Source organism: Diabrotica undecimpunctata, chromosome 6, assembly GCF_040954645.1.
Source record: "Diabrotica undecimpunctata isolate CICGRU chromosome 6, icDiaUnde3, whole genome shotgun sequence".
NCBI lineage: Eukaryota > Metazoa > Arthropoda > Insecta > Coleoptera > Chrysomelidae > Diabrotica > Diabrotica undecimpunctata.
In genome coordinates, this window is record NC_092808.1 from 141,633,734 (window position 1) to 141,648,661 (window position 14,928).

The 14,928-nt window shown below is 32.9% G+C and overlaps 1 protein-coding gene across 1 annotated transcript in view; it reads right to left on the reverse strand.

Moving 5' to 3' along the window:
- Positions 1-10,370, reverse strand: part of Pax (paxillin) — a 159,692-nt gene extending 149,322 nt beyond the window's left edge. The window contains exon 1 of the mRNA XM_072535548.1: positions 10,213-10,370. Within this exon, the coding sequence (XP_072391649.1) occupies positions 10,213-10,228 (16 nt within the window). The 5' untranslated portion in view covers positions 10,229-10,370. The remainder of the gene's footprint in view (positions 1-10,212) is intronic.
- Positions 10,371-14,928: the final 4,558 nt, after the last annotated feature.

The window sequence follows — 14,928 nt, forward strand, 5'->3', positions numbered from 1 at the left end:
TACAACACTCAAATTGACAACAAAAATAATAGCGACAAAAATAAACGAACGAATATCTCTGCAAGAGGAACAGCAAGGATTTCGGACAGGAAGATCATGCACGGATGCAGTTTTTGTAATAAGACAAATAAAGAAAAGTCGCTGGAATACAACAAACCAGCTTATATGTGTGATAGATTTGAAGAAAGCGTTTAATAGAGTGAGAATTCGGGACGCGATACATTTATTATAGAAAAGGGAATATCACTGGATTTAGTAAAAACCATTGAGAATATATATAAAGATAACATAGCTATGGTAAGATGTAAAGGAAAACTATCGCAACCTATCAAATATGAAACTGGCATTAGACAAGGAGATTCGCTGAGCCCATTAATATTTAATCTGATAATGGATGAAATCATAAAGAAAGTTAAAAAAAGAAGGGGATATAGAATGGGATAAAAGGAAATAAGGATAATATGCTACGCCGATGACGCCATAATAACAGCCGAAAATGAAGATGACCTACAAAGATTAATTAAAGAATTCGAAGATACGGCGCTCATATACAACATAGAGATCTCAACAGAGAAAACTAAAGTAAGTAGTAGTAAGTAAACTAGTCATAAATAACAAAATAATAGAACAACTGATGGAAACTGAATACTTGGGAATAAAACTGTCAAGCTACGGAAAAGTGGAAGAAGAAGTACAAAAACAAGTGAACATGGCAAACAGAGCAGCAGGATGTCTCAACAACACAATCTGGAGAAACAAATACCTCACAACGGAGACAGAAACCAGGATATATAAATCAACAATAACACGGATAATGACGTACACAGCAGAAACAAGAGCAGATACGGCGAAAACACAAAGACTACTGGAAACAACAGAAATGAAAATCTTACGAAAAATAACAAACCAAACTCTAAGAGACAGAGTAAGAAGTGAGGAAATACGAGCGAGATGTGGTATAGAGGAAATAAACGCTTGGACCAAAAGAAGAAAAGTGGAAGGAATCATCACATCGAAAGAATGACAGAAAATAGAATAGTACGAATAGCAAGAGACAAATCGCCAAATGGAAGAAGATCATTGGGACGACCGAGGCAAAAGATGGTCAGACAACGTCAATTGAGGCTAAAAACCGAAGTAAAACAGGCATTTTGCCTATTTATAAAGTAGGAAGAAGAAGAAGAAGAAGAATTTTTTAAATTTTCCATTAAAGTCATCATTTTGGGAGAAATTTTTTTCGGATTTGTTATTTAAGAAATGATTGCATACTGCTTTAAAACATATTCTTAAATATTAAACAAACATATAATGACAATCAATTTCTTGTAGGGTTGGTAAAAATTAAAAAATGCCAAACATTTTAGGTGGCTGCTTTTCAATGACGATCAGTGTGTATGGTGTGGAGACATGGACCATGAATAAGTACTGCTATAACAAAGTAGAAGCATTCGAACTATGGAATTATTAAAGAATATTGAAAATACACTGGACTGATAAAATAACAAATTTAGAAGTACTCCAGATAAGAAAAGAAAAATAATTATTGTTGACCATCAGAAGTAGAAAACTTCCAATATTTTGGACATGTTATGCGGGGAGAAAAATATCAACTACGAAATATAATCTAGGGAAAAATTGTAGGAAAAAGAAATATCTCTAGGCTACGAAATTAAGAGAGTGATTTGGTTGTATCTCCAATCAAGTGTTCTGTATTTAAGATCCAAATAGCAATGAGGATGGCCAAACTTCGACTAAAAAGACGGGACGTGAAGAAGAAGAAACATGTAATAGTTTAGATAGTACATTACACGTTCACGCCGCTACCAGATACATGGGTCTGGTATAAACTTTACGTTCAACCGGCACTGAAATTTGGAGATCTTGCGCTAGCGCCGACAACGATAAAATGGCTAATTATGAACTAAATATTATGATATAGGTACCTACGGAATCGTCATGATGTGCTTTATATTTTAGTTCTGTTTTAAGTTACCAGATGCCAGCACCTGGTAACGTCCCACAAAGAAATTTTTTACGCTATGGGATTTACCAGAACTCCGTATCTGGTTATTAGTGTTATAGTAAACATTGTACAAGTCTGTTGTTTTTCTATTAAAATCCATAAAAATGTCGTCTAGAGGCGAAAAAATGGTTAAAATGGTGCTAAACAAGCACCAAAATGCTTGGATACAAACTGAAAGTGAATCTGATAGTGATCCATTTGAAAACTTGTCTGATGAAGATCCTGAATACATTCCTAGTGAAGATAGCGACAATTCTGATGGGGACGAATCCATATATTTGAACGAAGAAGTATCCAGTGATATAGAAACTGATAATTATGAATCGGAAAAAGAAATTGGTAAGAAGAAAAAGGAATCTTATAATTTGATTCTCATTATCTTTATTTTTAGGTGATGCTGAGGAAGATGTATGGACTGACATTCAGGAAACAGATAAATTAGATTTTGATGAATATCCTACAGATTCTAAAATAAATATTCAATGTGAAAATATGAGCCCGTTGGATATTTTTTGTCTATTTGTCACAGATGAAATTTTGGAATTAATCGTTCAAGAAACCAATAGATATGCAGAACAAGAAATTGGTGTACATAGTATCAAACAAAAATCTAACAGTAAGTGGGTTCCGACTAATAAAGAAGAAATTAAAAAATTCTTTAGTATCATGATCTGCATGGGATTCGTGAAGGTGCCTAATATTCGATTATATTGGTCCAAAAATGACCTTTATAACAATAAGTTTATCTCCTCAGTTATGACTAGGGACAGATTTTTGTTAATTCTACGGTATCTACATTTTCAAAATAACGACGGTATACTAGAAAGCAACGATAAATTATACAAAATCAGACATGTTTTAGACTTACTTAATGACAGATTTATGAAAATCATGACTCCAGGACGGAATGTAGTCATAGACGAAAGTATGGTACCATGGCGTGGTCGTTTAAGTATGCGGCAATATATAAAAAACAAACGCCATAAATATGGCGTTAAATTATATAAACTATGTACCGTCAGTGGATATACATATAAAGTGATGGTTTACTGTGGAAAAGAAAACAATATGATAAACAAAAGCCATTCTCAGAAAGTTGTGCTGTCCTTAATGAATAGCTTGTTAGATGCCCGACGAACTTTATATGCCGATAACTTTTATTCGGGCATTCCTCTTGCAAAAGATCTATTAGATCGCCAAACTTTTTATTGTGGGACTCTTAGAAGCAATCGGAAAGGTATTTCAAAGGGAATAGTTCAAAAGAAACTAAAGAAAAATGAAATAATTGGCATCAAAAATAAGGACAATATAAAGGTAATCCGTTGGCAAGACAAGAGATCGGAATTAATGTTATCCAGTAAACCTGAGCATACCCTAAATTTCTGCACTACGGGCAAGAAAAAGAGATCAAAACCAAGGGAGGAACCAGTGGAATATATTTTTAAACCGCAAGTTATCCAAGACTACAACAAAGCTAAAAAAGGTGTAGATTACAGTGACCAAATGGCAGCTTATTATTCTTCCTTACGAAAAGGTATCTTCTTAAGTGGTATCGTAAGGTAGTCTTCGAACTAATCTTTGGTACTATAATAATCAACAGCTGGATTATCTATAATAAAACAAACATCGAAAAAAAGATACCAATGCTAACATTTCGTGAATAGTTAGCATTACAACTTTCAAATCAAAATGAGTGTATTTCTGAAACCAACTTATCAAAACGAAAACATTGTCTGCAACGAGAAGAAGGTCCTAGTAGAAAACGTAGACGAAATTGCGTTGATTGTTACAAGAAGTTGAGACAGACTATGAAAAGTAAGGAAGCTGACAAGAAGGTGACCAAAGTAAACACTTTTTGTGAAAATTGCGAAAAGAAACCAGCTTTGTGCTTAACTTGTTTTAATGATAGACATATCTAATTATTAATTACTATTTTAATTATTATATATTTTTGTACACTTTAATATTACTTCAAATAAAAATTGATCATTTTATTTATTTTTTAAAAGTAAAATATTTCAAATTGCCACATAAGTATCAGTATATTTTTTATATACCGTAAATACTTTACCATCGGAATCTGGTGCTATGTCTGCCAGAAATGGATTAGAGTGTTTACTATGAGATGGCAGTGTTAGATTCAAGGTAATTTCAAATACAAAGTCACAGAAACCATTTATTTATAGATATGTTTACCAGACCCATAGGTCTGGTATCGTCCGAACAGTAGACAGTGTTACCAGATACAGGGATCTGGTGACGTCAATAAATGTTACTGACAAATTTAATGCCGTCGTGAACGTGTTAAAACATTTTCAACTATTCCGTTTGATATAAGATTCAAAATTATTTTCCCAATTTCAACATTGTTCTTTCAACATGGTCGTTCAATTATAGTGACTTAAATGTCAACAGCTACAGTCGAGAGAAATACTGTGTTGTTAGGTGCCACAGTAAATTATAAATTTATCTTGTCATAGCCAACTCGTTCTAATTGTTTTCAAAAACAACGCCTTCAAATTATCCAATTAAACAATAACAGCGTAGAAATGTTGATGATTGTATGATCAATGAACAGGTGTTCCATTTTTACAGTTTATATTATTGTTTAGCTCGTTGCACTAATTCATTGTATTCGCGTTGTTAAGAGAATATTTAAACTACACAACATTTGACCTTATATCTTATTATCATCGTGTTTTATTAATAACTCTGTTAGTTAACAATTAATGTAGGCAGTAATATGGTTTATAATGATGTATGTGTGATCGCATTCGCATTCTAATGCACCATACATGCTAAACGACGCCATCTGAACAGTTTCCTTTAATGGGTCGTGTTTTCATCGCAAATGAGGCAATTACATAACCGTACATAGCACGTAATGTTTATTATTATTTCTGTAGAATTTGAAAATAATTTACATCACTTTAAAATATGCATAAATAAATTAACGTGGAAAATACTATGCATAAAAAAATTCAGCTGAGGCCTGGTTCACATGGGAATAAACTGTATTTTAAATGTTTAAAAATCATAGTGTTCACACGAGCATGTCAATGTTGTTTACCATAGGAAATGTCAAAATTTACGAAAGTCAACTGTCACCTTCCCCAGTCTCTTTCGCCAGTCACATCACTGAGTTTTTAAAAAATTCTTGTAAACTATGCAATGACTAATTATTGGCTAAACATTTACCAAGAGTAAACATGGAACTTATTTATATGGACAGAACATTGTATTCAATAGGAAATGAGTCATTAGTATTAAGTCATTGGATTAATATGTATTGTTAAAAAGAAAAAATATGTTTCCTCTTCTAAAGCATATATTATATGTAAATTTATAATCTTATAGAATGGTATCGACAATTTACTGATACTTACTGTATACAAATAAAGATAAAATAGGGTAAATAATTGCATGGCATTAACTTATTCTTAGAAAATGAGTATAATTTATGGTAGAAATCAACATAGATTGCCACTCCCTTCGAATACAAATAATTGGACAATTAATACCATATACATACATATAGTGGATTTAAAAAGAAATAATATAAATTAGGAACATATAAAGCAGAATTTTTTCAAATAATATATGTACAATTAACTTAAAACTGAAAGTATGTGTTTATTATTATTTCATGATTCAAATAATGAACCAAGAACAAGAAAATGTCAGAATAACTGAAGTTTATTTATCTATTTATTTATTAATATATTATTATTATTATTATTATACACTGTGCCCGTAAAGTATGGAACAAATTCTTTTTTAGCTAAACAGACCATTTTAAGAAATAATCCTGAAACACGTCGATTTTTGATTTTAATTTACCGTATTTTAAAATATTATTTTAATATACAGGGTGAATTACTTTCGAGTAATGACGTCACCGTCATTTTTTTTAATGGAACACCCTCATTTTGTGTCAATTTTTGGATTACTCTAGCTGAGCTGATTCCAAAAATGTATCACATGTTGATTCAAATTGGTACAGGGTGGACAAAAATACAATAGTTTTGTGTGTGCTCATAAAGTAACGCGTTAGTTAAATTAACAATATCAAAAATACTTATTGTCTAGCGGACAGAATATGAAAGAAATTATTTCTTATCAATTTAAAAGAAACATAGTAGGCTATGTTTTTGTTAAATGTCATTATTTGTTTAGTAATTGATTGATGTTCAGTGACAGTTTAGTACTACAATATTTTTGGTATTTGTAAATGTTTTAATTATTACTTAGATTTAATTTGAAGTAGAAATGGAGTTAAGTGTAAAGCAAAGAAGTGAAATACTTATGATGATTGGGTATGGAGACAGATCGCGAACTCAGATGGAAGTGTGCAATTTGTTTAATGATAAATATCCAGAAAGACCTATAACGCGTTCAACAGTCAGTAAGATTGAAAAGAAATTTCGAGAAACTGGTACGGTTGAAAATGCACGGAAATCAGGTCGTCTCTCTGCAAATGCTGATACAGCATTAGATGTTTTACTTTTAGTTTTGAAGAAGATGCGCACACTTCTTTGCGTAAAGTTAGTCGCGATATCGGTGTTAGCAAAACAACGGTACACAAACTATTAAAGCTTGAAAAATGGCATCCTTATAAAATCAAACTTGTGCAGGAATTAAACGAAGATGTTCCCGATAGAAGAATGCAATTTTGCGAACCAATCATGGATAACTGCCACCGAGACCCTCTCTTGGTACAAAACATTATTTTTTCTGGTGAGGCCACTTTCACGTTAAATGGCGAGATTAACCGTCAGAATTGTAGATACTGGGCAAAAGAAAACCCCCACTGGATGCGTGAGCATCATACACAATACTCGCAAAAGGTAAATGTATGGGCTGCAATTGTAAGAAATCGGATCATCGGACCCTATTTTTTCGAAGGTAATTTAAACGTGGCAACGTACTTTGAGTTTTTAAGGGGGTATCTCGTACCTACTTTACGTAATTTGTTTCCCAGCAGACGAAATCCTGGAGGTTTTGATGAAAGTTTATGGTTTCAACAAGATGGTGCACCTCTACATTATGCTGTAGATGTTAGAAGGTACCTAGATGAAATTTTTCCGAACAGGTGGATTACTAGATGTGGACCTATTGAATGGCCAGCGAGGTCACCAGATTTCAATCCTTTGGATTATTTTATATGGGGCCATCTGAAGAATGTTGTGTATCAAACGAAACCAGCAAATATTCAAGAATTACAACAGAGAATTATATATCGGAGAGCAATAAACAATATTTCTCAAGACACAATAAACAAGGTTCAACTAAAATTTGTACAACGTTTGGGTTACTGTCAAATACAGCAAGGGCTGCAGTTCGAACATTTATAAAGTCATGTATTTCATCATATTCTGTCCGCTAGACAATAAGTATTTTTGATATTGTTAATTTAACTAACGCGTTACTTTATGAACACACACAAAACTATTGTATTTTTGTCCACCCTGTACCAATTTGAATCAACATGTGATACATTTTTGGAATCAGCTCAGCTAGAGTAATCCAAAAATTGAGACAAAATGGGGATGTTCCATTTAAAAAAAATGACGGTGACGTCATTACTCGAAAGTAATTCACCCTGTATATTGGAATATTATTTTAAAATACGGTAAATTAAAATCAAAAATCGACTTGTTTCAGGATTATTTCTTAAAATGCTCTGTTTAGCTAAAAAATAATTTGTTCCATACTTTACGGACACAGTGTATATTATTTATATTTGTGAATTTCTATGAAAAATATTTGAACTATTCCCCAAATTTAATAAGACTGTCAATGACTTTTTTCTAAATCCTAAGCAATTGGTCGAGAGTGGCTAAATACCAATTTAGTTATCAGCACTAAAATTTGTTTCTCAATTAACATCTAACGTGTCGGCCGAAACGCAGTGACTATGTTACAAGCTTAACAAACTGGAGGGCCCAGGTTTAACTCCTGGCACTAACAAATTTTTCAATTTCTAATTTAACTGAAGTTTCACAGTGCTTAGGAGGGTATGTAAAGCCGTCAGTCTCAGCTACATAAGTGGTCATTGTCATATTAGTGGAGCAGGGAAGTGACCTGAAAACCCTAACACTATTTACTATTGTATGTGGATTAAGTAACGAGGGTTTATCCATATCCACATGGTCAAGATGTACCTGAATGCGACGGGATAAGACAGCAAGAGCATTTTCTTTTTCAATAGTAGTAAAATGCTTATGCTAAACAATGATATTGGATGGTCGCCAAACTTTCATGAGCAAACAGTAGGTAGGGTAAAATATAAACAAAAAAAAAGGTGGTGATTATATGTGAGAGAAAAACAAACGATCAAGTTGGTATATAGGTGATTATGTAGAAGAAATCCAAATATGTTGATAGAAGATGTGGTAGCATTGAGTGAAGATTTGACAAAAGTATCAGCTTGTACAGTTTTCCCAATAATTTTAGGAAAAACCAATTGAGAAACAAATTCACAAAGGACATACAAAAATTGTATTGAAAAATATAAAAAATATAATCAGAAGAAAACCTCAGTGATTTTATTTTATGAACAAAACACCTATGTTAAAACCCATTCCACAAGAAATTAATGCAGATATGGATGATACTTTAAATAAAATGTCCTTAAGGGTACTATGAAGAATATCACATAAAATGAATTTTCAGTAGGAAAGAGTACTTACCAAGGTTTAGTCAGTTTAGACATTTTGACACTAATATATTTTATAGAAAAAAACTAGTTGAATGAGGGTTATGCAGAATCAAAGGTTTTAATAAGGATTTCAATATTGAAAGCTCGTATCAGGCTTTTAATGAGTGACTCTTAACCAGTGTAAAAGTATGATCAGGTAAGGAAGCTTATCGTAGGTATTTGAACTTAAAAGTTTTTGAAAAGGGGTTTTCTCCTCTACTGACTGTTGTAAAGCCTTGTTCAATAATTATAATGGATAATGCACCTTCACACAGCTGTAGTATGAAACAAATACTGACTTCTTCATCTGAAAAGGCATACAAGGTTGTTTAAAGAACAAAAATTTGAATCAATGCTAAAGATTCAATTAATTGATATAATGTGAAAACAGGTGTTCATACACTAGATTGATAGTCAAAGAAATGACATGTGAACATGGTATTACCGCCCTAGCTGATATAGTTTCTCAGTCTAGCTCACAGTCGCATTATACATGTTTTACAGTTTCTAGTTCCTTATCACAGAGTCTGCAGTTAAAGCTAAAGTTCTAGTCTGAATTAAAACATAGATGTACAAGAAAACAATTGGACCCTAAAAGCCCCTATACACATACTTACAAAACCGCCCAACTGATGTGACAGGTTGGGGTTAGTATGAGTATAGGCTTGTTGACCAACAAAAAAAGTTGTACCTGACGGTCAGGCCGACTGATCTGGTTTTGGGGCATCTTTTGTTGTTCGTCAACAAGCCAACACATACACACCAACCATCCTGCCCAATATTGTGGGTCGCAACAGTGGTTTAGTCCTTATATGGGACTTGTGTGGGAGGTTTCAATAGAATATTTTTTGCACAATTTTATTTGTATATTCTAATCATTGCAGCTAGGACATATGCATGATTTTGAATTGGAACAGTATGTCCTTTAAATAACATCTGCATTCATACATTGAACTTTGTTCCCAAGGTTTTTCAATTACTAAAACCTAACAGATTGTGGATAACAAACTATAAGAATACATATTTGTTTTTGTTCTTAAATAATTGTAATTACTAACAAAGATAATATAAAAACTCTTTCTTGGAGTTGCTACACCATATAAAAAATAGTTGTCTTTAGCCATAAGAAAAAAAATAAATGTATCAAGCAAATATGAATGTGAATTATTAATACATAAAATGTTCAAAGATGTGCTTAAAGATTTATTTTTAAAGATATTTAAAACTAATGGTCTTTTATATGTTTTACAAGAAATTTAACTTCAATCTTAAAATAGGGACTATTAGAGACAGTCAACATTTTGTGTTTATGTAATTGTCGCCATCAATCATAGGTTCTAAAAATAATCATTTGAAAAAACGTAAGGCGGAAAGCATTATAAAAATCCAAAAATATCTGTTACTACTGGATGTGTTTCGTTAATGGTACAAAAACATTCAGCACCACCTAACAATAAGGTTATGTTTACAAATAAACTTATGTACTTACCTAAGTGGTCATCCATGGTTATAATCAGTTAAAAGTTCGTACACTACTTTAAATCACGGTGTAATTAAAACTATTTACAATAGATTACAATCTATTTTTTATAAGTATTATTTCGCAATCAATTAGCAATTGTCAAATTCTTAGCTGTCAAGTATTGTCAACAATAAACGACCTTGGGCAGATTTTATATTATAATAAAGGTTCATTATCTTTTACAAAGTCTGTATGTGATATGCTTTTAAAACTAGAAATTTCTTTATTTTATAAACATGCTATTTTAGTATTAATAAATCGTGATATAAAAACAACAGTTCTTAAAATAGTTGAAATGGAATTTGGAATTTTCGCTCTTTACTTTGTATAATGAAAAAGAGGAGGATGGAAGTGTAAGATTCAGTAGTGTATTAGCCTAATGCGCTATTGTTAGTTCTTTGTAATCAACGTTATTATTATTTATGTACATATTATCTATACGTAATTCTACGAGAATTTTATTCCGCTTATCCACAATTATAAAACAGAAATACTTGTATTTTTTTTTACTACTTTTGACAACATTTAATTTTAATTTCATTTTAAATATCCTTCCACAATGTAACAAATCATAAAAAAATTTTTCTTTTCATTTTATCTCATTCCTCTTTTCATATTGAGATCTTTCATTCTTTTCTTTTTTCAGACGTTCTCTTGTATCTTCATTTTTTCTCCCGTCAATTCTTCCCCATGCATCGAAACACATTCGGTGATGACCCCCAGAGACACGGTAGACACCGTTCTGTAAGCGCATGCCACCCTCGACAGAAGGATTCTGTGTGCTCGCCTGCTCGGGTGAGGTAGCGTGTATACCATTGTATTAGGACTGCTACATTATAGACCGGTGACGCGAGCAAGGTCGATCCTCGTTATGGGACTATAGAGCCCTCCTCGTTTTGGGTTTGAGCGCTCGATATTAAGTCCGTACGTGCCCCTTCTCTTTCGATTTGGTTCAAAATCACACTTATCTTACGCTTTTCTTTGGAACCCTATTTACTCCTGTACATTCGAATTTATTTCCTCCCTCTTCCGTCTCTTAAGAACTAGGACCCTAAGCTTATCTGCAGTCAGCTCTAGCCCATACTATATGGTTCATTTTTCGACTTGATCGCATGTTCGCTGCGCACTGAAGGTAAGATCCTCTTTATTACGTTTTACCACCAGAATAGTTTCATCCGCGAATACGAAGAATGTTAGACCTTCTTCGTATGTTGGCTCATGATCTCGTTATACATTATTAGATTTCATAGCGTAGGCCCTAGGACTGACTCCTGGCAGATAATCCAAAACCACATTAAAAATAACTCTCACGCATTATCCAAGTGACTGCGTCGATTCGTTCCCATAGCATCCTCTCGTATAATCCAAACTTATTTTCTCCTTGTAGGAGTTGGACGAGCTTCGAAATATTTCAATTCATCGGGAATCTTTACCTACGCGCACATGTTTTGTAAAAGCCACACAGGCTTCAGATCGCTTGTTTTACCGCTTCTTCTTCTTCTCATTGCGCCGTCTCCTTTCGAAGGTTGGCGATCCAAATAGCAATTGTAGTTTTGGAAACTGCTGCGCGAAAGATCTCTGCGGATGAGCGGTCGAACCATCTCCTCAGGTCTTTCAGCCACGAGTTCTGGCGTCTTCCTACTGATCTTTTGCCCTGTACTTTTCCTTCCAGTATAACTTGAAGTAATTCATATCTTTCGCCTCTCAACACATGACCCAAGTATTGCATTTTCCTCTCTTTGATTATTCTTAGTAATTCATTTTGTTTACACATGCGACGAAGTACCTCAACATTAGTAACTCTTTGTACCCATGGAATCCTCAACATTCGTCTGTATATATACATCTCAAAGGCATCTATTCTTTTTTCTATTTCAGAGTCCATTGTCCAACTTTCACAGCCATACAGTAAGACAGAAAAAACGTAACATCTGATCATTCGGATTCTAAGCTGTATACTAAGGTCTGATCCACATATAACCAAAACTGATCGGTTTGATATTATAAACTCATTCTTGTATCTGGGGCACAGTATATTGTTTTATAAAGAATTCTTTAGCAATATACTGTGTCTGGAATCATTTATCACGTATTATATGAGCGTATAAATGCAAAACCAGCCATTTGACCTATAAGTTGTTTTGAGTAAATCGTAAAAAACCTAAAAAAAACGTATATTTGGCACCAATGAACATCGTATTTTAACCAAAATTTTCTATCTTTGATAATATTACTACTAAAAAAACATAAAATAGACTTGTTAGTAAAAATATGTTTCGGTTTAAAAATTAGACATGTCTTGTTTTGCATGTGAGAGTTGCACATGTCTGCCTATGCATCTAAATGAACCTCAACTGATTTTGTATTTCTTACTCGTTGACAGACTCGTGTGTGATATTAACAAAAAAGGGGTGTAATAAAATAAAACTAAATTTGAAAAATATTGATTTTAATTAATATACAGTACACTCCCTCTATAACGAGAATTGAAATGGCAGACTAATTACCTCGTTATAAGCCAATCTCGTTATATCAAACAATATAATACTGTGCATACTTTATGAATATGTAGTTTTCTAAAACATTAACTTCCTATAGTGAAGCCATTCGGAGCAATATAAGCTGCTAAATATTGTTTGAATGGCGTTTTTGAAAAAAAAGTTATTTCCTTGTATTGTCAATGATATACGTTAAAACAAAAAATCTGTATAAAGCGTATTTTCAAGGATATCATAAAGTATTGCTTCTGCAATTGGAAGAAGTCTTTCCTTTTTGACTACTTTAAATTGTCCAGTATTCTATGTATCATATTTTCTAAAGATGTGAAACAGTTGTATGCTTTTTCATTTGAGTTGTGTTTGGATAAAGTTTCTTACAACGTTTAAAGCAGTTTCTACATCTTGTCTATTAGGAGCTTCTTATTATTAGGTGCGAATGGTCAACCCCCTACACTGACACTTGTGAATCATAAATTGTAAATTTCCGAAGAAGTTTATTGTGGGCGGCAGTTAAAAACGTGAAACACATTTTTCGATCTTATTTTCTCTATTTATAACCAAATTTGCCTCGCTATAGAGGGTTATAGTTCAATAGCAATTTCACGGGACATTTAATGTACCTTGTTATAAGCGAAACCTCGTAATAACCGTGTTCGCTATAGAGGGAGTATAGTGTATAAACAAAAACTAAATTATTAAGTTAATATCTTCAGTATCAGATGAATTAATCATACTTCCGTCTTCAGCACCTTCAGGATGATCTTCTGTACCCTCAGGATGATTTTCCGCCTGGTTAGTGTTTTCCAAGTAGTTAAAAGCTTTTGTGAACAAATGAAGACGTTCATTAGCCGCCCAATTCACCCCATAGTGTTTCGTTAACAAAGTTGATATATAGTTCGTCCCAAACCTTTCTTTCAGTGTGTCATAGTTGATCGAATTCTCTCCAACACATTAAGCTAGAAGTGACAGAAAAAAACGTGAGTCTGTGATTATTATACATAGAACTTAGAAAATTATTTATCGTAAAGCTAATTCTACTTACGGATGTATACCTAATTGGTTGGAGTTTAGAATACGCTAAATAGATATCCAATCAATGATGCGCATAAATATAATTTGACGCAGATTGTCTCGATCGTGACAGTACTTTCACAATGTCAACTGATAAAATGATAATTGTCATTCCAGGTTAGTATTATCAGACATTTTACAGTGAAAATTTAATTTTGTATTTATTGTTATAAAAATATTTTAAATATGCCGAGATATATCGAGAAAGAACAAAGACTAATATTAAAATTATTAAATTATTTTCAATTAGAAAAAGACAGATTACGATCCTGCAACTGTCAAATTTAACTAAAATGTCATGCAATAATTCTCGATATTCTTAAAATCCTATATTGACGTCAAAATTAGTGACGCACTGAAAGAAGGGTTTGGGACAGACTGTACTTTTTATTTTATCTGGTTTTAAACGTCTCCCTGCATTCAATGGTTGTAACTGGATTTAAGTAATATTCTTTCCTTTCTTGCAGGTGCTCTTGGGCTTAAAAAGCACATTTGTATAAAACGGTTCTCCTGTGACATAAACACACCCTTTCTTGTTTTTTGAAAATAATAATCGTTTTGATGGTAGAAAACGAAAATGCCAGGATCCAGGACTTTTAAGAACTTTTTGCACCTCACCTTTCCAGTCAAAAACTATGTAATCTTCTCCCATCTACAGCACTATACGATATTCTTTAATAAAATTAATATACGTTTCTGGATCAATTATAGTGGCACATTTTTTAACCTTTCTTTCTATTTGAGCAAATACTCGATCAGGGGGAAGGACAGAATGACCGACTACGGGATATACGATTTCTATACACTTTATATGAAGTGGAGCACAGCATTGCAGCCAGTATTGAACCATTCCAACCATTGTGATATTCTTATTCTGGCCCCCACTACCATAAGCTACTAAACGCACTTTCTCTACCCCTTCATCAAAATTAAAGTTTGTCAATGTTTAATAAACAGTGGAAACAATCACATTTGAACTCCTCTGGTGATCATTCTCTGTCCATATAAACAATTTTACTGATATTCAGGATTAAGTGGGGACTTTGAATTTCCAGTTACAACTGTAAAATTGTACAAATTTATTTGCATTTCTATGGTTTACTATAAAAGCTTT